At 40.6% G+C, this 27,841-nt stretch overlaps 2 protein-coding genes and 2 long non-coding RNA genes across 5 annotated transcripts; 3 read left to right on the forward strand and 1 right to left on the reverse strand.

Moving 5' to 3' along the window:
* The first annotated feature begins 8,250 nt into the window (after positions 1-8,250).
* LOC120727163 lies at positions 8,251-27,814 on the forward strand. Its single transcript, XR_005694444.1, has 3 exons — positions 8,251-8,567; positions 18,689-18,698; positions 27,805-27,814. It is a non-coding gene; the product is annotated as an uncharacterized LOC120727163 (long non-coding RNA).
* On the forward strand, positions 8,574-15,050 carry LOC120727162. The gene is made up of 3 exons (XR_005694443.1): positions 8,574-10,727; positions 13,358-13,413; positions 14,334-15,050. It is a non-coding gene; the product is annotated as an uncharacterized LOC120727162 (long non-coding RNA).
* Positions 15,264-22,584, reverse strand: si:dkey-284p5.3 (uncharacterized protein LOC557830 homolog). Of its 2 annotated transcripts, XM_040021347.1 has the most exons (5): positions 22,421-22,584; positions 22,197-22,293; positions 19,223-19,501; positions 15,764-15,817; positions 15,264-15,665 (listed from the first exon to the last, which is right to left on the reverse strand). In XM_040021347.1, the coding sequence occupies exons 2-5, from the start codon at positions 22,285-22,287 to the stop codon at positions 15,652-15,654; spliced, it is 438 nt and encodes a 145-aa protein (XP_039877281.1). In that variant the 5' UTR covers positions 22,288-22,293; positions 22,421-22,584; the 3' UTR covers positions 15,264-15,651. The 2 variants fall into 2 exon arrangements, with proteins under 2 accessions (XP_039877281.1, XP_039877279.1); XM_040021345.1 differs by having other exon boundaries at positions 22,197-22,458.
* Positions 23,780-26,805, forward strand: rpl30 (ribosomal protein L30). The gene is made up of 5 exons (XM_040021348.1): positions 23,780-23,865; positions 23,982-24,030; positions 24,493-24,638; positions 25,792-25,922; positions 26,717-26,805. The coding sequence occupies exons 2-5, from the start codon at positions 24,010-24,012 to the stop codon at positions 26,767-26,769; spliced, it is 351 nt and encodes a 116-aa protein (XP_039877282.1). The 5' UTR covers positions 23,780-23,865; positions 23,982-24,009; the 3' UTR covers positions 26,770-26,805.
* Positions 27,815-27,841: the final 27 nt, after the last annotated feature.

The raw sequence follows: 27,841 nt of genomic DNA on the forward strand, positions 1-27,841 counted from the left end.
GGGTGGAGATAGGCCTCCATACCTTGGAGGGCCTGAGATGTCCCCAGAGAGGTGGCGTCTGATACCCAACCTGACATATAGACACAGACATACAGGCACACACAGACACAAACATCCATTCCCACCCTCATGCTCTCATATGCACTCACTCCACACTCAACCAACGTGGAGACAGACATAAAGAGACGCTGTACACACAATCACACTCCCCAAGCGTACTCTACAAACCGGGTCTAGGTACCCTTGCCCCTGGAGGGGGGAATTGCACCCAGACCCAGGTGGTGTTACCCTTTTCCCTGCGGTGGGGAGAGGCAGACCACCCCGACTCCGCAGCAGCAGGGAGGCCCCACACCCCAGACCGCAGTCGGACGGCCAACTCCTCCTACTAGCCCTCCCGCTCCAGCAGGCCGCAGAGAATGGGGGTGGGAGAAGACTCCAAACCTCCCTCCACCCGCTCATTGTAGTGTTGATGCATATGTGTTCTAAGGTGCAATTAAAACCCAGGAGGGCATGGAGCTACCTGCCAAGGAGCAGCAGGTAAGCGCATAGTCCCTCCTGCTAGCCCTCAATGACTAAGTGTATTTAAAATTGAGAGGTGGGCAACGACGTCAGGGGTGAGGTATACACCCTGATGGTAATTTGGACTCCGTGATTGTGCCCACCCCCAAGATCCTATATGTATGTGTAATGAGAGTGTGAATAATGTGAATGTCTAAGTTGTGGGATAAAATTGAGGCAGAGGCAGCCAGAAGGGGACAGAGGGGGGGGGGGGGGGGGTAGCCTCCTCTGCACCCTGGTGACATACCCCTACTCCAAGGCCCTGCATGTGTGGGTGGTTGTGGAGGAGCGGGAAGAGGGAGGCAGCTGGAGATGGGGAGGGAAGGAAGGGAGGGGCAGGTAACCCCTCCCTGGGGTCAGCTCCCCCGCTGACCCCAGTAGGCACTCCCACCCTTCGCGACCCGCCAGGGAAAGGGGGCCCAGGCCCATCAGACCGGGGCCCAGTGCAGTAGCGCCCCCCGGCTCCACAGAGCCCTGGACAGTCCACCCAACCCCACCACAGAGAAAACTGCACCCACCCCACCATCCACTCATCTTCCAGACTACATAAGACGGTAAACGCCCAGGCTGAGATCTTCCTCCACCTCTCCTGTATCTCCCCCTCCTGCAGAGAGTTCCTGAAGAGAAGAAAGCTCCTGCAAGATGTGACCATCCCCCCCACCAGTTGAAGAGCCCCCCAGGCGGCTCGACGCACCGGCGGCACCCTGCTCCAGGGCCGGGCCCCCATGCACCCACCCGCCCACAACCCCGGCAACACACCAACCAGGACCCAAGCCCCCGAGGCCCGGCCTGACCTTAATCTTACAGAGAATGATCAAAGCTCATGTAGAAACAAACAAACAAATGAACAAAAGATTTTCTCCTTCATTTCTGTCAAACAAAGCTGTATGAAACGTTTCCCGCTGTTAGTATCATGGTTGCTAGGCAACCTGGGCAGCGCAACGGAGGCTAGACCGTCCCATTTCACAAGCCTCGCACTTCCGGCCTTAGCGGTTTTTAAGTACGCGGCCCTTGAGGATCGTTGAGGCTGCGTACTTTAAGGCTGCAGACCCTGAATTGGGATACAGCCATAGATAGTAACCTGGTGTCAGTAGCAGACCTATTAGTCCACTCCCTGTTCTAAGTAAAATTATGGAGAGGATTGTTTATGAGCATATTCAACATTACTTAACAGAACATCATCTACTCAGTCAGTTTCAACATGCTTATAAACCTGGTCACTCCACCAGCTCAGCTCTCATTCATATGACAGATAACTGGTATAAACATCTAGATGATTGGAAAGTGGTCGGGGTGATATTCTTGGACTTTAGTGCTGGATTTGATTTGAGAAATCATGATCTTTTGATTGATAAACTATAATGTTATGGATTTTCACTAGCTGCTCTGTGCTGGATGAAAAGTTATTTGTCTGGAAGAAGGCAAAAGGTTTATTATAATGGCTATTTCTCTGAGGGCTCCGACATGAACTATGGTCTACCTTAAGGCAGCTGCCTCAGTCCACTTCTCTATTAAGTTTTCACGAATGATCTGCCGTATGTCTTGGGTAAACCTCATCTTATAATGTATGCCACCATAATTCCACCATGTTTTATTCAGCCACTGACAACTCCGAATTGACCAGCGTATTACAACAAGATTTGCTGAACGTGTTTGACTCGATAAGTAAAAACAACGTGATTTTAAACGTATCCAAATCTATGTTAATTGGAAGTAGATAACAGTCAACAGCCCACAATTGAATCCTTCCATACCTGGATCGGTATTAGAACAGGTCACCCAGATCAAATTACTTGGTGTTACCATAAATCACCACCTTTCATGGTCTCAGCACATCGACTCTGTTATTAAGAAAGTGGGACAGGGCATACCTATAATCTCATCTGGAGTATTGTTCAATCATTTGGTCAGCAGCTAAAAAGACTTAACAGGCTTCAGTTAGTCCCGAATAGTGCGGTCAGATTAGTGTTTAGGTGTTCATACGATACAAATATCACTAAAATGAATAATAAACTTTCTTGGCTTCCTGTACAAGCTGAATTATACTATGACTTACTTGTATTTATAAAGAAAGCAGTACTGTTAAAACAGCACACTTTTTTCTGCTCAGCTGCAGTATCAAGATGAAATACATAATCATACTACACGATTTTCAACAAACCATGATTTAGTAATTCCTCGAGTTTAAAATAACTTTTTGAAAAACTCTTATATTTAGGGCATCTTTTAAGAGGAATAAATTGCCTTCTGCAATTAGAGAATTAGCTGCTGTTCATAATTTCAAAAATTATGCCTCAGTGTTATTGATATTTATATGCTTCTATTTTCACAACTGTAAACTCTCACTGTGGATGTAAGAGCCAAATTGTGGATATTTTGCATCCACTTTATTGTGTAATATTTTAATTGATTGTATTTGATGGCTTAGGCCCCAGGAAGACTAGCAACCACTGTTGTGGAAGCTAATGGAGTTCCTTATAAATAAGCATACAAATAAACACTATTCTAATCTTATATTAAATTCTTAGCAAATTTACAGCAAATGAAACAAAGCACAAAGTCACAGTTGTTTTTATTTTATTTTATTTTTTTATTTTAATTTGTGGTTTGACGCTGTTTCTTAACTCAAAATGTCCTGTTGTAATTGGACATTTTGAGATAAGAAACAGCGCCAAGCCCCAACAACACTTCCCTCATGGTGCTTTATATTGTAAGGTGAAGACCCTACAATGATGCACAAAAACTAACCCCCTAGAGCAAGCACATTGGCGACAGTGGGAAGGAAAAACTCACTTTTAAAAGAGAGAAACCTCCGGCAGAACCAGGCTCTGAGATGGGGGTGGCCATCTGCCTCGGCCAGTTAGTGATGAGGGAAGGAAGTTGGGGTTTTAAAATGTAATTTAGGTTGCTGAATTAAAAGAATATTTGACGCCAGTTTAAGAGTTTTGTAACATAATCACGTGCACGCTTCAGTTCAATTTTAACGTGCACATGAGAAAACCCTCAAGATGACATTTTGGCTCCTCAGCTTGGCATGTTTTTTGAATATGCTGACGACCGCTTCGTCAACCACTGGGTTGCTTGACCTCATTAACAGTATTGGAGAAGGCCACTTTTCACGGAGATCATTGGATACTTTCAGGCCGAGTTGTTCAATGTTTTCCATGGACATTTTGTAGCTTTTGGACAAAATTTTGTTCCAGATCTTGTGGGAAAGCCTCTGTACAATAAACTCTGATGTTCCTGCATTCCATGTAGCTGCCTCATTTTCTCCCTTCATAGCGTGCATTACCAGATCTTTGGTGACATTTTTCACAGCCTCCTGGTACTCTTCCCTGTTTTTAGAGACACTAAGTACTCTTGTTGGTAATGCCAACAGGTGTTTGGTGAAGGTTGGGACAGTAATACTATCAAGCTGTTCCCTCAGATTAAAAATCAGATATTTTTCCTTGCAGTTGTGTGTTTTGCAAAGATCCTTGAGAATGGCCTTGTCTATGTTTTTCAGCCATTTGGGGGATAGATCCAAATGTTTCAGCTCAATTTCAGGCCAAATTTTTTCAATCAGGCGATCGCTGATGCAGTCAGCAGTGAGGCGCTCTGTGAAGAGCTTGTATTTAGTGGAGACTTTTTCTATGGCCTGTGAAACCACCAACTCAATCACTTTGTTGACACACAACTTTTCCCCACTCAGACAATCAGATGAGGACGACTCTGGGGTTGCCGTCTCCTGTGTTTCAGTCTGAGACTCTACTAATTCTATTCTCTGCGTGTCCAGTTTTGTCTGCATTTCTGGTATGTTTGTCTCTGCCTGACTTTCTTTAATCTCACTGGAGTCCTCACTCTGTGGCTGCAGAGCTTTCTTGTCCTCCTCCAGCTCTTTCTGTTCTTTCTCTGCATCCTGACATTTTGTGATGGCCTCTTTGACTTCTTCTTTTGTGTCATTCACCACTTTCTGTTCTTCCAGGAGTTTCTTATTTTGTTCCTCCAGGACTTTTTTCTCCTGCTCCAGATTCTCTCTCAGTGTTTGTTCTTTCCACAGAGCATTCCACATAGTTTCTTTCAGATTTCTTTCATGTTTCTGGAGCTGCGTGAACTTGGCAGACAGAGTGTCCTTCTCCTGTTTCAGGATCAGGATTTCGTTGCCCCTCTGCTGAAGCTGCTCTTTCAGACGGTTCATCTCAAGGTCAAGGTTGCGGACCTTTTCCTGATCTGAACACGTCTGTTCCTCTTTTTCTTTGGTGGCGCTGCTCACCTGCGGTTTGCGCGACACTGATTCGTCAGTGACTCCTGCAGCTTGGTTCTCATACAGCTCCAGCTTGGTGCGCATGTTTGAAATTTGAGTCATCATCTGTTTGATTTGCTGTCTGGCTCTACTTTCACCCTCTTTTAAAAGTTTGTTTTCAGTCAGAGAGTTTTGCAAGGCTTTCCTAACCTGCATGAGGTTGTCAAGTGCACTCTTTGGCAGAGTGAAGACAAATTCTGGTTTTCCTTCCTGATTGCTCATTTTTGATATTTAACTTTGAAACAAATTTAGCGTGTTACACTAAATAAGATATTCAAATGTGAATTCGATATTCAGATGTGAATTCGATATTCAGATGTGAATCAGGGTTTGAAGTTGGCTGTAGCAGAACAAAAGTTCGTCTAGTGAATCGCTCGTGACTGTAAGTAAGAAACGTGCTTGACCAGTGTGCTGTTTTACCCCTATTTATAGAATTTTGGTCATTGAAGATGTCATGGCCTGATTCTCTTTGCTTTGATGTTTGAAAATAGGTCCCGCCCATTGAAAATAGGTCCCGCTCACAGGCTCTCAGAATTTTTCAGTTAAATTCATACATTAATTTGAAATATGTTTTTGGTTTTTTTTTAAATTTTAATTCATCCCTCTTCTAAATTTAACCTAAGCCCATTTTCAGAGCGCTGCGTGTTCATCACAGCCATAAATATGTTAGAAATGAAGAGATTTCACTGTGTTCAAGTACCAGATTTAGTGCTAATTTTATTCAGTCATCCAGTGTTTGTTTAGCTTGTTCAAATGTTTCAGGTGCTGTAGAACATCTGATTAGTATTGTTCATTAATGCTTGTTTCCTATTCCTGTTCAAAGTAATACTCTGCGCACACAGCCAGTGAGAAAACGTCTAACACTAGACCCGCCCCTGGGAGTCAAGCTGCTTGCATCTAATGTCTCTCAGTTACATAGTAAACAAAGCTTGCAAGGAATCACGAATCCAGCATCATTACTAAACATCTAACAGGTGCCAAAAAAAAGAGCAACATTGAGTTGTTAACACTTCACAGCCTGCTCGTTAAACAGACAGTAGGGATCCAGTAGGAGTGGACACAACATCAAGCCTCTTGGCTTCTGGTTTGATAACTTCACTCATTTAAAAAAAGAAAAATGCTGTAACACATCAGTGTGACATGTTTGCTTTCATCCTGCATCAAATTAAAACACAGAGAATATGTGTACTAGGTTTTTTTAAGGTGATCTTTTTATTTTTCAACAGCTTATTACTAATTACGGATTTTGGGGAATACTAAAAATCATGACACATCAGGAAAAAAAATCTTATAAAGGACGTGAAGCGATGTCACTGATGTTGTCACTGCTGATGTGACGCTATACCTTGTTTATGGTAGTACCTGAACTGCCATAAAGTTATGTTAACGCTGTGCTTTAGATTACAGCCAGGAGTGTGGCAGAGGAGGAATTTTGCACTTTCATATAAAATCCACTTTTGGACTAAATAGATCAGTTAATGGCTGGACTATGGAGGAGAAGTTTTTGCAGAAGTTCCTGTAATAACCTACCATTCCCAGGAATCTGCACAGTTCAAGTCCTTTATTTAGGTGTGGGATATTCATTAATCGCCACCACTTTGGCGCTAAGGGGCCGCACCTGACCACGTCCCACTTCCCTGCTCAAGTATGTTACAGTGGCCTTGGCAAATTCACACTTTGTCAGGTTGAGTGTCAGAGCTTATTAATCTTGAAATCTGCATGACACACTGGCAGACAGAAAAGACCATTCGGTGAAAATATCAATTCTGGGGATCTGGAACATGGAAAGTAGAATATCTAAACAACATTATTGGTGTGTTTTGCCTCAGTGTTATTGATATTTATATGCTTCTATTTTAAAAACTGTAAACTCTCACTGTGGATGTAAGAGCCAAATTGTGGATATTTTGCATCCACTTTATTGTGTAATATTTTAATTGATTGTATTTGATGGCTTAGGCCCCAGGAAGACTAGCAACCACTGTTGTGGAAGCTAATGGAGTTCCTTATAAATAAGCAGACAGATAAACATTATTCTAATCTTATATTACTTTTTTTTAATAGAGCATTATACATATTTTATTTGGATTTCATACATGAATTTATCGTTTGGCTTGCTGTTTTTTTGCTAGTGCTAGGCTACTGGACGACAGCATTAGCTAACCGGTGTTCTCTATACAGAGAATTGAATGCCAGTGTACAGCCCCTATCAAAAGTTTAAGATCACTTGGCAAACCAATATATATTTAACATGGTTTTATCTTAACAAGATTCCAAGTAGAGCTTCAACATGCAACAAGAAGCAATGGGATTGAGATAAAGCTTTTTTTTGAGCATACAGTTTATTGAAAACAACGCTTAAACTGAAACAGACTATATTATGAAAGAACAGTTAACTATGGCTGCTCTTAAAAACGTGGTCAAGCAAAATTCCAGTAGCTCCCCTGATCATTTTACCAACACAAGGAAGGAGAAAATGATCTAAATATCTTAGCCCAGCACAAATTTAGCTCTTTTTTTAAATTACTGTTAATCTCCACAGACAATTTCAGTCAGTTTCCACACCTATGTGCCAGTTAATTATGTTTACAGTTGATATTTTTATTCACTGATACATCACACAACCATTAGGCTAGGTTATTTAGATCATTTTCTCTTTATGTCTTTTGTACTTCAAAGGTCAATATATTCACAACATGAACCTAAAATTTCTGTAAATATGCCAAAGTTATGATACATTAAAAGTCTGCTGGTTTGGCTTTATGTGGAGTGTCACACTTCACAACATTTCTCTTTTCTTGTTCTAACTCTGCCTCTCGTTCTCCTTCAGTTCTAAAAGCCGTTGGCTCGGCCTTGGCTATCGCCTTCACTGTGATGACCTACCATCGCCCGCTGGGCTCCTTCCTGCCTGACAAAGAAAACCAGAACATAACCTCATCAGTCATCTACTTTTTGAGAACCTTGTTCTCATCTCTTTTCGCCTCACTGCCCTCGCTCTTTTCGCCTCCGTGCTGCCCTGCTTCATCTTCATCCACTTCATCTGCTCTTGGCTGGTTTGATTCTTCTTCGCTTGGCGATCCAAGACGAACTTCATGGAAAGTCCTTGTGGAGAATGGCTTTATTGAGCCACTGTTGGCCTCGTTTGGTATTTTGACTGGTTTAATGTGGCCGAGACAGGACTGCGCTCTATCATGGGTATACACTGACTGATATTTGCTCCTCAATACTGTGTGGTGCTGGAAGACTAGCACACATCCTCATGATTTTGTGATACAGTACAGAATACGTTCAGCTTGTCAAATTTACATAAATCTTTGATTGTTACCAGTGTGACTCTGAAGTGCTGTACTGTATGTTTGTAAGTTTTCTCCCCAGCAAACACAACAACCCAAAAGGCAGAGGAAGATGGTAACCATAGCACAAAAAGTTGGACTTCTGGACATACTAAAAGAAGGTAGAAGTTACCGTATTTTTCGGACCATTATAAGGCACACTAAGTGAAAGAAAACAGTCAGACAAATCAAACTTTACTCGATTCATTCTTCTTGCTTCCTCTACTTCCGTAAGCTACCATTGATGTTGAATTATCTCGCAGCTGTTCTATTCCCATGTTCTGGACCTGAAAACAGGGTTTGATCTTTGTTTTCATTCTATAATACTGCACCTATTTTTCTAGGAAGGTTTGAACTTTAAGGGTGTTTAAACAAGATACAAACGTGTGAAAATTGTCTGGCTGCTCCTGTCTTCTAAGACTTTAAGTTAGAAAGAAATACAAACTTTTCTGTTAATGTTCTGTAAAGGCAAAAAGACATTTATGCAATAATCATGATTTTTCTTTCACATCTGTTTTAAACCATGGACTTAAAGCCCCGACTGTGTCTGTATTAGTGTTTGAATGTATAAAAAGAATGAACAGGTGAAAGAGATCGGCTGCAGGCTCAGGAGAAGGAAAATAAACACCACAAAAAAAGAAAGAAGGCAAAACCAGAGATAGGATACTGTAAAAGAGTGAGACAGGAAAGAGTGGATATCGTTTGATTATATTCTAAAATTCATCGGTGAAGGTTCCGACTGTGTGCTTCTCTGCAGATGTCAAGATCTACAGGAGTCTCTCTTGAGCTCAGCCAGCGGCTACAGCAACTACATAGGGATCCTCAACTGGTGTGTTGTCATGCTGGTGAGTTAAACCTCAGTACATGTCCACGCAGAAATGAAAATGTACACCAGCGTGGCTTCCAAAACTGCATAAGATTTAGAAAGTAAGACCCTCATTCAGCTAAATCTTACAGGTCTGGACAGTCCTTGTTAGTCTTTCCTTCTGCCTCAATACTCACTGTACTGCCATCTAGTGGTGGCATACTAACATGTACAACTCCTTGTGTTTGTAAGCTGGAGCTATTTCAATTGACCATGGATCAAAGTTGGATCTGTAGTTATATCACTGTGGATTCATTTTAATACACCATAATGAATAAAATAAAATTAAATGATACTTGAAATTTAAATTGTTGTCCTTATTCCTCTGCCTGTGTTTTTTGAGGTGCAATTGTGGCACAGTCCAACGGGTCAGCAGTTAACACCAATGTCTCCTACTCAGGCAACCTCACAACAGTCTGCAGAGTTAGTGTAGATGGACGCTTCTACCAACAACACAGAGGAAGAAAGTTAGTGGGTCAAAATATTTGCTGTGTAAATATTAACTTGTTAAAGTAGTTTACCTGGGCCAGCCCTAGTAGTCCTGTGTACACGTCGTTTCTCACAAGCTTGTATTCGTTTTCTAAACATTCAAAAGTTCCAGTATCAAAGTCAGAAGGTATAGCATCAAGTCATTAATGTGACACTCTGATGTGACCTGTTTGTGTGTTTGTCTTTAGACATGTACTACTTTATCTTTGCATTTTGTGATTTAAATTGGGTGAAATGACAATGTTGTGAAATAACAATGGTATTTGCACACTTTTCTAATGCTGCAGTTACTTCATTCACACACCAGCAGACTCCTTCTTGCATCGAATTTGCGAAGTTGGCATGCCCCGTATAGCCGTTGCCGTTCTGCTTCATTACCACATGCTGAAACCTTTGAGCCTCAAAATGTTGCCTGCAATAAATATATTTAGATTTGACTTGTAGTTTGTTTTCTGTAGTTGAATATTGTGTATCTCTCATTCTCTAAGATTCTTTAGTGAAAATCTGAAATTGTGATATGCAGAGTTAGAACATTTTACTTCTTTGAGTATATTGTGAAAAATATACTCAGCAAAAAAAATTGACCTAAGTCTGTGTCTTCCAGTGGAGGATCCCAAGTGTTCAGAACTCAATGAAACTGTTCCAGGTGTGTAAACACAGAGACACTAACTGCATCACTCACAGTGGCTCCAGGAATAAAGCAAGAGTCAAGAAATATTTGCCTGAAACTGGAGCGGCCTTCAAATATATTTAGATTTGGCTTATAAAGAAAAGGTATCCTTTTATTTGTTACTTCTTAAAGGAGATTGATCTTTCTAGGATGGTGGAGCAGCTGCTGAAAGCTGTGAGTATCAAGACTGCACATCAGAGACTTTTTCATTTATACGTCAGACTTGTTCTAAATTAAATACTCGACCTAATCCCTTGATTCTGGTGTTGTTGCCTGTTGTTTTTTGTATTGTTTTAACATTTTTGAAGTGAGATTTATACTGTCTCAAGAGTTACATTTGTTAAGCAACAGTAGTTCAACCTTACCAACCTAGACACCTTTTCCTCTCTCCTTTTCTAATCCTCCCCCTGGCTGCCTCCTCCCAGGTTTCTATCCATCTAATATATTCTTCTGTTGGTTTTGACATTCCTCTCTGAACTTTGTGGCAGAGCTTCTGCAGTTTGGAGACCGGGAGTTCTACAGGGACTGGCGGTGAGTCGTCAAGCATACATTTTCTGTGTGACTCCCGAGTTAATGTGATGGCGTGAATTGATGTACGTCCTGAGATTTGATTTTCACCCAGGTGTCATCCACATACCTGAACCAATGACTTGGTGGCGTTTCCATGGTAGGATAACAAAGCCCTCTTTTCCACCTTTTCCATGTACAAATTGGCCACAATGAGTGAAACTGGGGAACCCATGGCACACCCATGTTTCTGCCTGTAGAACTGACCCATTGTTCCAAAAGCAAACACACTTGGTCGATGCTGAGAGTGTTCCTGTTGTTGAGGTTGGAATCATCCTGTAATCTCTTACGAACTACCTCCAACGCCTCCATGACTGGGATGCAAGTGAAGAGAGATGTAACATTGTACAAGACCATTGTTTCATCTGCCTCCATAATGACATCTCTCACCTTCTCAACAAAATCCAAGGTGTTCTGGATGTGGTGTTCAGAGCTGCCTATCAACGGGTTGAGGATCCAAGCCAGAAAAATAGAGATGTTATAGGAATTTATGAATGAACATGTGTAGTAGATTTGTGGTCTGCTTTCTTATGACAGCTGGCCTTGCATACAGGTCTCACACACATGGCAGGATTTCCCTTTATTTCATGCTGTCACGTGGTAGTTAAAAAAGCCTCTTTATTAATTTGGAGTCTTAATGAAGCCTTAAAAAACTGCGCCTCATGCACTTCTTCATGAAAGTAGCCACAAGGGGGCAGCTTTGAGCCAAGATGGTCAGAGCTTTCCTCAAATCAGTGGCCAGTTATTCTATTTAAATTATATAAGAGCTCATTGTGGTCCATTTTCAGGTCAGTGTGAGACTTTCTGCTGAATTACAGAGTGCTGAGTGTTTTAGATAGATCAGTGGGTTGTTCTGCGTCCTGGTGCGTTACTATAGTAATGAGGCTATGATTAAGGAGGCTGCTCTTAAAAGTGAGGAAGTGAATTGCCTCCTCTGTGTGTGTGTGTGTGGCCTGCTTAAGGACCTTTGAGGAAGTCAGTTAATGTCTCCCAGAGTTTGTGGAATGAGGAAGTAAAACAGATGATGAATGATTCTTTCAGAGGACTTTTATTGTGAAAATGATCAGAGGAATAAACTGAAACTCACCTCAAATTGTTTTTATTTGTGGACATGTTTACACATTCCTATTTATGGAGCCCGGCGTGTGTTACAGGAATACTAATATGCTGTTACTGTCCCTAATACATAAAATAAAATTATCTGGAGCCTATCAGTGATCTAATGGAGGAAAAAAACAATATCCTGTGGCCACTTTGCACTAAAAAGGCCCAAAGCAAGCCAAGAAAATTCCCCCCAAACCGAACTGAAGAAGCTTCTTGGATGAGAGGTGAAACGTCTTCAAGCAACTTAAAGAAGTCCAGACGCTTTTCTTTGCAAGCTCCTTTGACTACGATGACCTGGATGACTGAGAACCTTCACAGACATTTCCCCCCAAACCATTACACCAACACTAGCAGCAGAAGCCTTAATCATATAAGGCAGGATGTTCGTGAGCTGGTGCAAGTCCTAGCTTTAGTTTCCTGTTTTTGACTGACTGACACCCAGAGTGTGGTCTTCTGCTGCTGTAGCCCAGGTTCAGAGATCCTCTTCAGCATACCTTGGTGGAAAAGCAGTTTGTGAAAGCTCAATGTGAACTTCAGCAGGTCGTCTCGATCGTGTCTACATCCCTAAGTTCAGTTGCTGATGGGCTGATTTTGATATTTGCATTAACAAGTGGTTGAAAAGATGTGCCTAATAAAGTGGCCAGTGAGTGCATATTTTAATAAAATTTTAAAAGTGTGTAATTCTTCCTGATGACATCCTCCTCGCCGATCATAACAGTCAGGTGTAATGGAAGCTCCGGGACCCAGAGAGCTGTAAATAGACACCACTGTGCAGGCACACAACTGTAACCCAACCTCTCCCAGCAGGCATTGCTGCAGTGGATGTTAACTCCCACCTTTCTCTCTCGCACTGCCACCTAAACCACAGGCAGGTTACTTTCCCTGACCCTGGTGAGGAGACGTTTCACTAAAACTTTGATCCTCTAAAGTCAGGCTTTATAAACACTGGTTTAAAGGACATCCGGTTAAGAGCACGTGTACAGCGTGAACCTTCACACAACTATAACTCCTTCTATAAGTGAAAGCTGGTGTATAAATGAATAATGGCTGACCCCCCACTAAATGCAGCTGCAATACTGGCAGCGCATTATTACCTTGTTTTAAAATGTCTTAAGCCATAGATGCTGGTTTTGCTTATTGTAAATTGCATTTAAGCTTTAATAATGAGTAATAAATCTTAAGTTAAGAAAAAAATGTGCCTTTCCAGGTTGTGTGTGTGTGTGTTAGCCATCCTCAGCTGCTGCTATACACCAGCCAAAGGAACTTTCTACCCAGCAACTGCAAAGCACCTGTGCTTGTTGTTTTATTGCTTATCTATAATACATGGGTAAATGATCTAACCACTCATAAATAAAGCCTGTCATATTATTAGAAGCTGAAATGAACCATTCAAATTGAGATTCATAGATGGGTTCACTGATGGAAGTGAATAACTTCACCGTACTTCTGCAAATGCATGCAAATCTAATGAAAATGTTTTCCCTCCCCAGTTTTCAGCAGTAACTTTCCTGCCAGAGCTGCCTACCAAGTCGCTGCTCTCCCCAGAGTGAGTGTTAACCACAGCTTTACACACCTTTAGCACTGTATTACATTATGACACACCCACTTTAAAGTCAGTGCTACTGTGCACATATGGATGATGTCATGAATTTCATTTTTATGCTGATCAGAAACGGAAAGGTTGAAAAAGGAGGGATTTGCATTTTATTTTAAACCACAAATTACATCATTAATCATGTTTTGGGGACTTACATTTGCTTACACTGTCACACAGCGGAGACTCTGCTGATATTTGGACAAATGAGTAAATGTACTGCAAATGCTGTTTTTGGATTCGGTCAAATTGTATAAGCTGAACTCGTATTTTCCTCATGTTCAGTCCCTGTTTTTCCACTGTTTGTTCAGTTTGGGTTAAATTTACATTAAACGCCAGGGAAACAGCTGTGCGGGGGAAAAGCACATCCTCACAGTTTCAGAGAAGCTGAATTCAGAGAATGCAGAGGGTAAATAGCAGACAGGTGCTGATCATCAAATGCACTGGATTATCTGATGATCAGCAAGTGTGAATACCTTTGTAAAAGCAGAAGTTTTGGCGGTTTGCTGGTTTGGATCATTCAGCTCTGTGTTATCAAAATGCCAAGCAGGAACATTTGTAATGATCTTATAGAAGCAAATAATGCTGCCTATCAGTCTGACTTTAAGAGAGCTGTATATAAACAAATACCTGCAAACTTCAATGAACTGAAGCAATGCTGGAAAAAAGAACAAGGCCAAATTCAAGTTATTGCTGCTAAAGGTGGATCTACAATTACAGAGTCATGGGGATCACTTGGTTTTTCATAGGACTACAGAGATTTGTACAAAAACCTTTTGCGGGGGATTTTGAATGACTGTGTGTGTTCATCTTTGGACAATATTATCATTTCATATTTTGCCTCAATCTGCGTCTCCTCCTTTTCTCCTCAGGGTGGGCTGGTGGAAATTGAGGCAATTGTTGTTCTCAGTCCTCTCTCTGACTCCAGACTAGCCGGCCGCATCATTAACAAGCTGTAGCGCCACCAAGTGTCATTATAGATTCAGTGTGGAAGCCTGATTGTATTTCCAGAGAACACCTGAAGAGCCACGCTGAATTTCACCAAAGTCTTTTTCAGTGTTTCAATATTTAAATTTACAACAGAGCAACATTCAGTTGTAACTAGTAAAAATTGCTATGAACAATTCAAAGCAATTTCCATCTTCTACAGATCATTAGAAGAAGATAGACAGGATACAACCTTTTACCTTAAAAAGAAATGGGAAGCTGAACTGACCATAACAGAGAAGGGATGGGTTAGTATGTGTGAAATACAACACAGTACAACGAATTCACCGTTGCAGAGGGAATTTTGCTGGAAAAATTTGACGCGTTTTTTTCATTACACCCAAAATTATAAGTAAACAAAGTCCACAGAAATGTTGGAGACTGTGTGGACATTCATAGATGTCCACACATTCAGTTGTTAACACCTCAGAGGCTGCTCATTAAACAAAGAGTAGGGATCCAGTAGGACTGGACACTCAGATGGAAAAGCCCCAACATCATCTGAACCTCCTCTTGGCTTCTGGTTTGATAATTTCACTCATTAAAAAAATAAAAAATGCTGTATCACAGTGTGACATGTTTGCTTTCATCCTGCATCGAATTAAAACACAGAGAATATGTGTACTGGGTTTTATTTTAAGATCTTTTTAATTTTTCAACAGCTTATTGCTAATTACAGATTTTTGGGAATACTAAAAATCATGACACATCAGGAAAAAACCCTCTTAGATTTACGCCTACTTTAAATATGATAATAAAATCAAAGCTAGCTACCCCTCACCCCCCAAAAAAGAAATATAATATCTTCTAATATCTAATATACTTTGGCTTTAGTTTTCACAGAAACAAACTCTTAGGTTTCAAGAATAAGTTAAGGACATACAGTTTATGGTGCTATTTCATTACAGATAATAAATAGTAATCTAAGCTTCTCTCAGCTGTTTACTACCTGTTACAGATAAAGAAACCTAAGTGCTGTTGAACTCTATTCACAGTCAAAGAGGAGAGACTGCAGACATCCAGGAGGAGGAAGAAGGCACAGTGGTGACTGAGCACCCGGACTCAATGTGGTTTCCACGGGGTCTGGATCTTGGCAACAAGACAATGTCTTTCTTTCTCACACACACACACACACACACACACGGACATACTTTCACTCATGCATGCAGATAAACTCCTCTGTGCAGTCGGTCATGTCGCACGTCACTCACTGGGAGCTGGAAAAGAAACGCAGAGAGGAGGACACATATTGGAAGAGTTCAAATACCAATTTGTGGATCATGTGACATAAAGAGGAAGCTGCCGGGATGCTCACCAGGTGTCTCGTCTGTTTTGGGCTCTGAGTCAGTCGCTCCGGCATCCCCTTTTTCTGTTTAGAAAGACAGCAGATTAAGACACGAACAAGCCGTCATATTTAAGCTGTGTTCTTCTTATTTTGGCCTTTAGGTGCTGACCAAACACTACTGTCCTCCTCTGTCCACACAGCTGGTATAAACTCTCCTGAAAACACTTTCCCCCACTTGTCCCCAGTGTTACTGCACCACACACACACATTTTAGATCAGTTTGTTTAAGGTATCAGGTTATGTTATGTGAGGTTTATTAGCCCTATGACAGACTGGCCACCTGTCCAGGTGCGGTGGGCTCAAGCAGAAGAACAAAGATGAGTGTATTTTTCCAGGTTTGAGGTATTTTGTCTCTTTCACCAAGTCAGAAATGTGAAACAGCTCGATGGACTGTTAGGATACTTGCTGCCAGCATTCTCGGTTGCCTTATGATTACATTTTTAAAATATATTTATTTAAAGCCCATATTTTGACTGGACAGTGGAAAGAAGAAAGGAAAACTGGGAGGAAGACATGTAGTAACTGACCTTGCGACAGACTAAGACGTGCTAAGCTATTGTAGTTTAGAGTTAAAAATATAAACATAGAGCTGGAAAAACTGTGAACATAAATCACCCCCTTTCAAATGTTTTAGCACTCTAATCCTGTCAGATTTCCAGCTTGCAGCATAATGAACACAATAACCAGAACCGAGTTGAAGTGTTAGCATGTTTGCATGCAGACAAACAAAACATCTGACTGTGTTACAGCACACTCCCAAAGTATTGTTGTAGTCTGAAGTGCAGAGATTGCATGAACTTGAACTAAAGCCTCCCTCCCAAACAGAAAAGGAAATTAATCTCCATGCAAACACCTTTAATCTGAAGGTGTTAAAACTTATATTGCAGAACTAGGAATAGCAGATTTCCAGCAAGTCGTTCCTTAAAAACAACCTGTAGCTGCGTCAGAAGTGGACGAGCCGCTCTGTCAGTTCTGCTTATGTGACACTCGATCCTCTCTCTCCACTGGCTGTGAAATGGAGGCGTGGAGGCTCAGCCGTCCCGACATCGCTCGTCGCTGGTGGAAGCCCTATATGTGTTGGAACGCTCTAGTTTCTATGTGGACTCAGATTGCATCTTAATGATACCACAGTGACAACAAAGTGTTGGCAACACAAACACATGCTCCATCCAGCATCTCTACACAGGGTTGTGGCCGTATTTGAACTCAAAGTGAGTGAAGTTGGATGGCGCAGGGGGTGAAGATCATGATTTTCTAACTATAATGATTAAATGATGAACAGTTAATCTGTGAGACACATCTATGAAGATTTTATGGTAGCATTACTTCATGAATATTTTTTGTAGAATTTTTATTCCACTTTTGGAAACTCTAGGAAGCCTACAGTCTGAGAGCAAAGTGCTCTGTTGGGATAATATGGCTGTATGAGGTCTATAGACATGATGGGGACTAAGCATTCAGTGCTTTGGATCTGGAGACACTAATATGGTCTCTCTTTCCAGTTACCGCCAGAGTGTTTAGACAATCTGAATTGTAATCACTGTATTGTATCACTATAGTCTAGGACTATGAATGTAAGTCTAAGAATAAACTTTATCACAAGGGAAATTTTAAAATTAATTTTAAAAGTAGAGCGACTATCTGTCTCCTAAACCCTGACAGCTCTAGGAAACTCTATTAAACACAAGTAAGCCAGCAGGCGGAGAACAAAGCGAGGTCTTTAACATTTGATGGGGCCTGATTATTCATGATTTTGCATGTGAGGAGACAGGTTTTAAATTCAAATCTGGATTAAAAAGGGAGCCAGTGAAAAAAAGCCAATACGGGAAAAACATGCTCTGTCTTTCTAGTCCCTGTTAGCGCTCTCACTGCAGTGTTTTGGATCAACTGGAGGCTTTTCAGGGAAATTTTAGGAAAACCTGATAAGGAAAAGGAAATCCAATAGTCAAGTCTGAAAGTAGCACATGCATAAAACAGTTTTTCAGCATTGCTCTGAGACATGGGCATTCATGCTTCTATTTTGTGGCTAAAAATTACTCCAAGAATCATCACAGATCTTAGACTGAAGACACAAGAATACATTTTTATAAATAAGCAACATTCACTTAATTTCGCCCACTACAGCAGCATCGAGTCTCATAGAAGCTAAAACCTCTAAAAAGTTTGGTGTTTGATGTTTAACCTGCCACCCTGCTCGGCCCGCTTTACTGCAATGAACACTTTGCATCAGACAAAGAGGAAAATGAAGTTGACCTCATCATCATTTGCTACCATCTCGTCATTTGCATCACTAAGTAACTTTGTGATAGCAGTGAGTGCAATGCTGCTCTTGTCATGCAGCTTCCTACAGAGCGCTTCCATGTATAGATGATCGCTGGCGGACAGGCATGCAGAGCTATTATCACAATGCAGGTCTGAAGAGCCTGCTGAGGTGCTGTCTTGGAAGTTACAGCAGAAATTTCTAATTTAGAGTCCTACTCACAGCAGAGGGCTGGGAGGCAAAGCAAACACAACAAATGCTTTATTTCCAAGTTTAAATCACACAAATATCCTCAACGCTTTTGGCCAAACAAAAGCTATCAGCTATTTTTTATCCTCTATCAAAATGTCAAATCCCTTTAGTGACAGCTGCCAGGATATAAAAAAAGTTACATTTTACAAGCTAAACCCTCAACAACATCACACTTTGTGTGTGTTTCAGTCTGTGAAACTTCAACAACTAGTCTAATCCATGACTACACAAAAGCGTGTAATTAAAAGAATTCATAAGAAAATTTAACCTGATCAGTTAAGCTTGTGCAATATGCAGACAGATCCTTTAATAGGTACTGATCATAGGTGTGACCTGGAAACGCATTCTTGTGGCCACCCCGGTGTGTTCATTAGAGGCCAAAGTCATGCCAGTGTGTTGTTGGATACTGCGTAGTTACTACAGTTGCGGAGGAACTAAAAACGGAAGAGACATTACGTACCTGTGTACTGCGGCATCCCACGTTGAGGTGGAATAGTACCGCTCAGGTTACTGTTGTACATTTTGTCCATCACTTGTTTGGACACATTAATTATGCGACTACTGTGGTAACTTGTTCAAGAGGTGTCAAGAGAGAAAATCTTCCACTCCAAATGTTCTGAAGTGTCATTTTAAGTAACCCAACTTATGCACGCACACACAGGTTCTTGTCCTTGTCTGCCCGATACGTTTCACGAGGGTGAGAGCAGCGATTCCCATAAACGTTCACCTTTGCATGAATTACAACGAGCATTTATAATGTGCATGTTTATAAGCTCAGACTGAAGATACAGTGGTGTTGTCATGTGCAGAAGAATTCAAAATAAAACATTAAAACATTACAGATTCTAAGAATATATGTAGTAAAAGGCCTTTTGTGAGTAGATTTAACCTCATTCCTGTTTGTGACTCCCGCCTACCTGGCTCTGGGGCAGGAGCTTCAGCCTCTGAGGAGCTTGCTGCTGTCTCAGCGGTGCTGTCTCCTGCTGCTGCTGAAGTCTCAGCGGGCGGGCTGCCGGCTGCATCCTGAGACTCTTCTGCTGCTGGTGGAGTTGCAGCTGTGGTGTCTGCAGACGCGGCTGTCACGGCAGGCTCTTCAGCAGGCTCATCTCCAGGCTTGGCATCGCTTCCCTCAGCAGGTGTCTGGTCCGGAATAGTTTCACTGTCCTCAGCTACATTCCCATTTTCATTGGCCGCTCCTGTTAGCAGAAAAAAGCATGAGCAAACATTCATTCAGGCCGTTTATTTGGATAATATGAACAGCTAGTTTTATAGATTACAGATGCAATATAGATTACAGTAGATATATAGTTTAAACACAGTAATAATGGCTTTCACTTAAAGCCAGACATATTATAAGGTATTTATATTATCAATATTAGTGAAAATATGATACAATGTTGACAAAAACTCTGTTTATATCATATATGTACAATAAGAGTGAAAGTCCCGAGCAGTGACTGTGAGCCACAGCCTCGTATAGCACAGTTTGACACCAGGGTCATTTTCACTTTTGGTTACCAATCATAGTGTTTTTCTATAAAGCTTTCTGTTTCACCTCACAGATCGTTGAAATCAGTGGACCTTGAGTTAAGTTTAATTTACCAATTCAAAAGAAGTCATTTGAGGACACGTTGTAATATAGAGATCTAAAAAACGAAGCATATCTGCTAAGAACAAGCATTCCTGAGTGATATTCTGGTAGGATCAATATTGTGTTTCCTTTGCCTCAGTTTATTTTTTGCTTGTTTTCCCTCCATGATGGCATCACAGGTCACTTATCCAAAACCAGAGGGAAGAGTTAATCTGTGACCGGCCCATGTTAGGCCACAAATATTCTATTAACATCATCCAACAGTGGATAACTAATTCTATTTATTTTTGACTGTGAATGTTTGAATGCAAACCATGGAAGCAGGAAGAGCTGAGAATCCATGCACTGCTTCTAAAACACAGGGCTAAAGTATAAAAAGCAAAAAAAAACAAAACACAGCACGAAGAACCGATAAAAGGAGCCTGACAGGAAGTTAATGTTTCTATTACTGAGGTTAATAAACACTTAAAGACTCAAACAGCACAGTTCAAGCTCTATAAACAGGTTGCTGCGTGACAGGGTGCATCACTTCCCTGTTGACTTTTTTCGGAAGAATTTGCATTGCAGGTATTTGCATGGATCACACAAGTCTTAACTCTCAACTTTTAATATTCTCAAAGCTCCTCGAAGCTTGGCGAAGAAGCAAATTACTTCTTGAAAAAGGTGTCACGAAGGAGCAGTGACGACAACATAAAACTTCAGAAAACATTATTCTACATGCTGTCTTTGTGATTTTGGGTCATAATTGGAAAAGTTGAATGAAGGCTGCTGATTTAAGGGGACCAATAAAGCCCACATAGACTGCATGTAAAAGATAAGATAAGATAAAAAGAACTTTATTCATCCCGAGGGAAATTCTTTTGTCATACACATGCTCAATGCAGCAAGAGAGACAGAGGAGCAGAGGAATAAGATATACAATATGTACAATAGAATACAAGTATACAGTAATATACAGTAGGATAATATCAAATAACTGTAACAAGTAACAATAAAAATATATCCTGGATGTAGATGGATAAACTGATCAAGCCTAATTCTAGACTAGATCCTCTGTTCATTTTTTGCCATGTCTGTCTGCACTGAAATAACTTGTCTTTAAATCAACAAACTTTTCCTCCTCCTCCTCTGTTGGGATTGACAAGTGACTTTCAGTGAAACGAGTCAGGCACATGCAAACTTAAGAAAACATCCTGATGGATTTCCATGTGACCTCTAAGACACTATTTCCAGAGCATAGGCGGGAGTCACAAACAGGAATGAGCTGTTTAATTCCATGCTGCTGGGAAATCTACTCACATACTTATTAAGCAAATTTCTCCTTGTCACTTTAACAGGGTCAGTGGTTTATCAGCTAAGTCCATGAAAGTACTGACTTCTGTGTATGTGTCTCCATGCTTTCAGGGCAGTAAGCAGCCTGTAATGAGTGCAAAGAGACACTTGCTCAGAGGTGGTCTCACTTAGTGAATCTTTTACCAGTTTTTCTTTCACTTATGTCAAACAATGCTTAAGCATGCAGAACTGCACACTCACATTTCCACCATTCAAATGCATCAAAAGTTTTGTAAAAAATGACACTTAAAAAAAATTGAACATATTTTTTTTAATCTTGAAACGCACCACAGCCGGGGCCATCGCTGACCTACTACAACAAAGGAGCGTCCAGAGTGGCTTCTCCATTTCCTAATGAAACTGTAGACTGTCACTAAATCTGCTTTCGTGCCCCCGTCTCTCTCGAAGAGAGGACAGAGCCAGGAACCACCGTTAAATAATGACAATAAACTTTCCCATCCTGTCACAGTGGAGCTCTGCCTCATTAAAAATAAAGACATCAGATGCTGTACATTTGCATTTAGACCAAGTCCTTATCAGAACAGTGCTCACTTCAGTATAATTAAAGGGATGATGCAACATTCCTACCAGCATGTTAGAAAGTTATTTACTGTGTTGACTGAATGAAAATAACCATATAAATTTGTTAATCAAACCCTTTTTGAATAACAAATCTGAATTCAATAGAAAGTAAGTTTAGAAACAGATGCAAAGTTATTTTTTAACTATATGATGTCGTTTTTTTGGATGAGAGCTTTGTTTCCAGTCAAACTCTCACATATTTACTGTGACAAAATAAAACAATATCAAATTTGTCCACTTGCAATATACTTGCAGTGAATGGCACATATCTCCCGACTGGACAGATGTTTATGTTTTCAGAAATCTCACTACCTTTATTTAATATCATATACTTTACAAGTATAAATGTTTTTTGTTCTTTTTGTTTTTTTCTTTCTTTGTCTCACCTGTAGTGCTGGCTCCGTTGCTCTCCTCGAGCTTAGCGCTTGGTCGAGTCGTATCTACCGCTGAAGTTTGGGTACTGGTGGAGCATCCCATCCTGCCCTGTGCACACAGAGGACTGTGAGCTCAAAGTTAAGAGGTGAGGACTGACTGTGCCTGCACTGATGACGTCGTGCATATATATCGCTTCTGCAAAATGAGAAACCCTCGGAGGACAGCCTAAACGCACCGTCTGGTCGCTAAATTCCTTCAGTCCAGTGCGTAATTACGCACATTTCCTGCAGTAAACGACTTCAGGTTGTTGTGGTTGCAGGTCTCCAGTTGGGCACGCAGGTGAAATGTTGGCTTTTGTTGTGTACTGTAACTTAGGCTGTTTCCCTGAGGCTGGCTCAGGGACGAAAATACATTATTCAGTCAGAGCGCAAAGGCCACCTCTTGGGGCGGGGAAAGTGAAGCGCGACGCTCTCGCCACACCAACAAATAGCGCTACTGCCGACGTGCCACTGAGCAAACATCAATAGTAAATAATAACAATAGTAAATAGCCCTAATGCTGGTATAGCTTACAAAATATTTAATTTAGCCTTGAGTTTGTCATTTTTTATATTAATTAGCTTGCTTAACTGTAATATTAGAATTTAAGTCAAGATCATTTTAATTATATAGCAGACAGTCTTTGACCCAAAATGCTTAACAGGCGCACACATCTGTAATTCAGGTCTCAAGAGCCTAATTGTATAATTACATTTACATAAACAGACAACATAATAAAATGGATAATTAAAAAAATAATAACAAAAAATATATATATATATATAAAAACAGTCAAAATAATAGAAAACATTTGTGTGACCAATCCACGGGACCTCAGACTTGACCAAAAGCAACTGAAAATATGTTGGTCTTAAGAGCTGATTTAATTTTTTTAAATTGTTGAAGTTCTTATGAGGTGTGGCAAACTATTCCAGAGTTGGGGGAGCAATGTCAGCATTTAGTTTTTAAACATGAAGATGGCACTGAACTCAATGAACTCGAGGCAAATTACGGAGTTAAAAAGATTCCATTCACCATTTGATTGTCAGAAGTATAGAAAATATTCATAACAAACCAAACTAATAATCGATGATTGATTTGATACTAAAAATCGACTTAAAGCAGCCTAATTACATTAAAAGTAGGACACTGGGTGAAGAGGACTCAGTTAGATCGCTGCACTGGATTTCAAAATAAAAGCATAACCGTTCGGAAGTAAAGTACAATCTTTAAACAACACATCGCTTTTTAACACTGATTAAAAATAGTTAATCTTCTGAGTTATTATTTATTATATTATACAAATGACATTTAGTTGCATGAATCCATTTATGTATTGCTTTTAATATTTAGGCATACTAAAGACTACCATAATATACATTTTTTTTTAATGTAAAACACCACAGATTTACTTAAGTTTGGCTATAACATATTGTTTAATTAATTAATTTTTTAGTAAAAGGCTAAGTAAAATGTTTCAAATAGACGCGTTTGTCCACTACATATCTCACTGCAGAAGTATCTGAAAACTACCCTTAGCCGCCTGCCCAGTCCTGTTCTGCGCATGCTCGCCGAAGTGATACGAGCGCAGTGCACCATGGGACTTCCTTTCTCTCCGAGGCCATATTGGAGTTAACTCACAGTAAGACGAGCTCCGAGTTTTATTTATAAAATAAATATGATTTTCGCCACATTTTCACATTTTGCTGTGACCCACTCTTTAACGACAGTCCTCTGCTATCCTCCTTCTGCCCGCAGGTTGGCCGGTCCGGACTAAACCGCAAACATGGTGGCCGCAAAGAAGACGGTGAGCGAGGCCGGAGTGCACGCGCTACTGCACGGCCAGGCTTCACGTGGAGACGTGTAACTGCCGGGGCCTGCTAGCTAGCGCTGTAGTACTCCGCTTAAAACTTGATATTTCTACTCAGTGTCGTGTCACTTAGTGTTGATTTATTGCTGCTTTAAATCTTATGAAATACTTGATTGTTATGACAGTGTTTATTAGTGGCGGCCCGTTTAGTTCATGTTTAACTGTACCGGCAGTAGAGCTAATGCTAATTCATAAAATCTAATAGAAAATGACGACAGCAACGTGGACCCTTCCCCCTTTAATATAAAGTTAAAACATGTTTAAATGTGTTCGCTTTTTATGTGTCCTATTATAGTTGTCATATTTATTATATTCGATATGTAGTGGAGTGTGAGAGGTGTGTAGCTCCTGTACTGTCACCGACTTCAGATTTTGATATATGTGTGTGTCTGTGTTCAGAAAAAGTCTATGGAGTCCATCAACTCCCGTCTCCAGCTGGTGATGAAAAGCGGAAAATACGTCCTGGGCTACAAACAGTCCCAGAAGATGATCCGTCAGGGAAAAGCCAAGTTGGTTATCCTGGCCAACAACTGCCCAGCTCTCAGGTATATTAAGACTTTCCTAAATATATTTTTCTACACACTATTTTAGCTAAGGAATTGAAAGGGATTCAGTGTGCTACAAAGAACTATGACAAGTTTAACAGTAAAAGGAATTCTTTATTTCTTTATTATTTTTAAAAATAAAATTTAAGTGAAGTGAGGTTAATTAATAGGAGGGCACTGATGCAAACATAAATTGGTATTGCCTTATTGAGCTGCTACATATGTGCTAGTGAATAAGACGACATTCACCAGTGAATGTTTCTATTGTTTGTTGTTTCACATCAGTATTATTCAGGCTAAATGTTCAAAGATGGTGTAATAATGAGCAAAAACATAAATAGTTCAACTAATTTTCAATAGTAAGAATCTGTGTACCTGCAAAGTAAATGACCAATTATCAACACTTTCTCTAAATCTTACTGCATTGATCATAGTGTATGTATATATGTCTGTATGTACCCTGCCTCCATTGCCACTCTGAACAAAATTTTACACAAACATCGTCACACATGGAGAGGTTATTTAGAAATTATACACCCCAGTTGTTTGGATTTTCATATCTATTATCTTCCTGTGAAGGTGTTGATACGTTTTCCGTTTGTGTGTGTTTGGTTTAACGTACGTTGCTTGGATGCAGGCGTGAGGCAGGTGGTCTATCAGATAGTTGGTCCCATCCTTGTAATTTCTGTGCAGGTTGGAAGGTTGTACTTGTTGCGCTGTCTTTTAGTGCAGAGGCACAAAAGTATACATGTGTAAACTTAATTTTCAGTAGGTAAGGACAGCTACATGTTTGATGTAATCATACTCATGTGATACAGCTAGCAGATGCCAGTCATAATTCAGAAAAGTTTGGGATCTCTGCTATTTATTGTACACTAATTGTCTCCAATATTGATTTGTAGAAGATGCTGAGATATTCATTACAATTTTAACAAATTTCATCTAAATGTTGATTATAAAGTGGTTAACTCAAAAAAACAATGTGCAGAAACTTCTCTACAGTCAGTATAATCAAGTGTTAGAAGGATCTATGGCTGTACTTATCTGCACTTGTTTCTTTATATTTTAAATTGTCTTGTGTCAGCTTTACCCTTTGTTGCAGTATTTGACCACATGTGCGTTTGTCTCACATTTACCTTTATTACCTGTCCAGGAAATCTGAGATTGAATACTATGCTATGCTGGCCAAGACTGGTGTCCACCACTACAGTGGAAACAACATCGAGTTGGGCACAGCCTGCGGCAAATACTACAGGGTGTGCACACTGGCTATCATCGACCCTGGTGAGTACTCATTTTTGTTGTGAAACCTATCTTCACTGAACCACTTCTTAACCTCCACAGGAATTAGATGTTATATACGCTGTGGGAGAAAGTGTTAAAAAAGCCCAGTGGGATGTTTGAGGCACCAGCTGGTGTGCATCACTGCCTGCAAGTTAAATTGATTTGTGGGCGGCGAGTTCACAAACATAAATCTAAAAGAATTTCAGCCAAAACAATATTTTAGTTCCCTAGGAGATATTAAACGTTCCAGATGTAACTATCTTAGTTAACAAGTACTAGAGGGACAGCATTTAACACATAATATGGAGAGTAGCCAGGAGGGAATGATTGTTTTTAGGTCTTTGTTTTAGCAGCCTGTTCTTAGTTTGAAAAGCCACTGGAACAAATGACCAGAATCCATGAATCAACATAACATTCAAAACAAGCTTTAAAATGACAGTAAATATCTCAAAAGTGACAGATCTGACACTGATATGGTGGACTTCCCTGGGGAGTAGATTGACAACCCCCCCCCCTCCTCTCTTGAGCCTGTTAGAGGCAGATGCTGTCACTAGTCCCACTCAGGACTAGTGGTTTGCTAGATGAATGCTAGTCAGAGCTTTTAGTTGAACTGCCAGCACTTTACAGTCAGTTTATATAGAGATCTTCCAGTGGCAACATTTATCCTCACAATGTCATTATTGTTTTATTTGTGTGGGGCATTTAAAGACATGCAGCATTTCTTCAGGCGGTATAAGTGTGCGTCTTTGTATATGTGGCAGTGACTCTGACTCTGCTCCTCTTTTCCTCTTCAGGCGATTCTGACATCATCAGGAGCATGCCGGAACAGCAGCAGCCTGCTCAGTAGATCTGTTGTTATAAATAAAGTTGGTGTTAACAGAAAGAAGCTGCTGTCTTTTCATTTCTGATTGCTGTAACCTTTTCTCTCCTGTGTAGACAGTTACAGGAAGCTGTTTAAAGAGGTCTTTCTTCATAGGATTGTCACCTCATAAACCACCAGGATCTGACCATTTATCACACAGTCAAAATTATGCCATTTTATTTTGTTTCCCCGTCACTTACATAAAGCTTCGGGATGACTGTGTGCTGCACTGTGACTGTATTTGAGTAAGGACACTTCAGTCACAGGCATTAAAAGCTTTAAAAGGTGTTGGCTACATTTGTTACACATAGAGTTGATGTCCTCTGGATCTTCAATGCTAGAACCAAAAACAAAGTGGTGCAGGTCTCTTGTAAACATAGCTGACTTGATTTTTAAAATAAACCTCTTCTCTAAATGCAGACTTAATAAATTTAGCCTCCTGGTTGTCAGTCACTCTTTAAAAGCCTCAGATTAATATTGTCGATTTAATCTTTTATGTAACTCATCTGGGGATTTTAACCGGCATGAACAAGTGTAGGTGATGAGCAGCATCATTTCTCAGCGCTTGTGTAACGTCAGTGTGTTGGACAAGTCTTGTATGCTGTGAGTTCACATGTAGCAGGGCTCCCGGCAGTCACTGAAACGCATAACTGGTGTTAACCAATCCATGAGGCTGTGGAGTTTCTGTGTAGCTTTTTACTTCTACAGAGGTCACGGCGTGGCCACAAAAATCCTCTGCTGTAGCGGATGCCTTGCTGAAGGGCAGTTTGGTAGCGTGGGTGGATAAAGCTGATTAATCCTTTCATGTTTAACTGCTGATGCACGGCTGACTCGGGCCTTTTTTATTTTTTTGGTGCCCTAAATTGTAGCAGTTGCATCAGTTGTATTAAAAAGGAGAAGCCTGCTCTCAGGATTTCATCTGAGAGAGAACCACTCAGGGAAACATGAACAATTCAGAGCAATGGCAGATAGACAGGGGGCCTTACATATGACAGAATAAAGAAAAGTTTGCCTGAGGAGCAGAGAAAACAATCTGAGGATGACCATGTGATGTGAT

The sequence above is a fragment of the Simochromis diagramma genome, unplaced genomic scaffold, assembly GCF_900408965.1.
Source record: "Simochromis diagramma unplaced genomic scaffold, fSimDia1.1 OVJJ01000753.1, whole genome shotgun sequence".
Classification (NCBI taxonomy): domain Eukaryota; kingdom Metazoa; phylum Chordata; class Actinopteri; order Cichliformes; family Cichlidae; genus Simochromis; species Simochromis diagramma.